The sequence below is a fragment of the Penaeus monodon genome, chromosome 23 (assembly GCF_015228065.2).
Source record: "Penaeus monodon isolate SGIC_2016 chromosome 23, NSTDA_Pmon_1, whole genome shotgun sequence".
Taxonomy (NCBI): Eukaryota; Metazoa; Arthropoda; class Malacostraca; order Decapoda; family Penaeidae; genus Penaeus; species Penaeus monodon.
Window position 1 is genome coordinate 34,837,803 of NC_051408.1, and position 473 is coordinate 34,838,275.

The window sequence follows — 473 nt, forward strand, 5'->3', positions numbered from 1 at the left end:
AGCATAAGTGAATGTAAATAGGTTTTTAAAATATAGAATAATGGCTCTATACATACCTTCTTCTATGTCATTCCTGGCAGCTGCCTCCAACAACATGACATTGCTGATAAACTTCACACTCTTCTTATTTTCTCTCCTTCTCTTTTGTGCTTCATTCTGAGCTGTTTTCTCCCTCTTGCTGCCTGCCAATTCTCTTTCCTTCTGCGACCACTTTTTCATCTGCTGCATTCGTCTCCTTCGAGCAAGCTTCAAGCGCTCTTGGGTCGATAGTTTCTCAATATATGCCATTTCGGCAATCAGTTCGCTGTGCTCCATTTTGAATGAAGAGTATTCGCTTGGTCGATTTGAAAAAAAAATCCTAGGTTGTTTTGCAGGTACTTGTGGAATGCATTGGTATCTTCTTGGAATGTAACTGACTCATCATATCACAACAAGTTGAGAATCAAGGTAATGAACAAAAAGTTTTTCTTCAT

General features: G+C 38.9%; 1 protein-coding gene across 1 annotated transcript in view; it reads right to left on the minus strand.

The window, feature by feature from the left end:
• Nucleotides 1–467, minus strand: part of LOC119587957 (protein phosphatase 1 regulatory subunit 16A-like) — a gene marked incomplete in the record, with an annotated part of 13,520 nt that extends 13,053 nt beyond the window's left edge. The window contains 1 exon segment of the mRNA XM_037936669.1: nt 57–467. Coding sequence (XP_037792597.1) covers nt 57–315 — 259 coding nt within the window.
• Between the last annotated feature and the right edge of the window lie 6 nt (nt 468–473).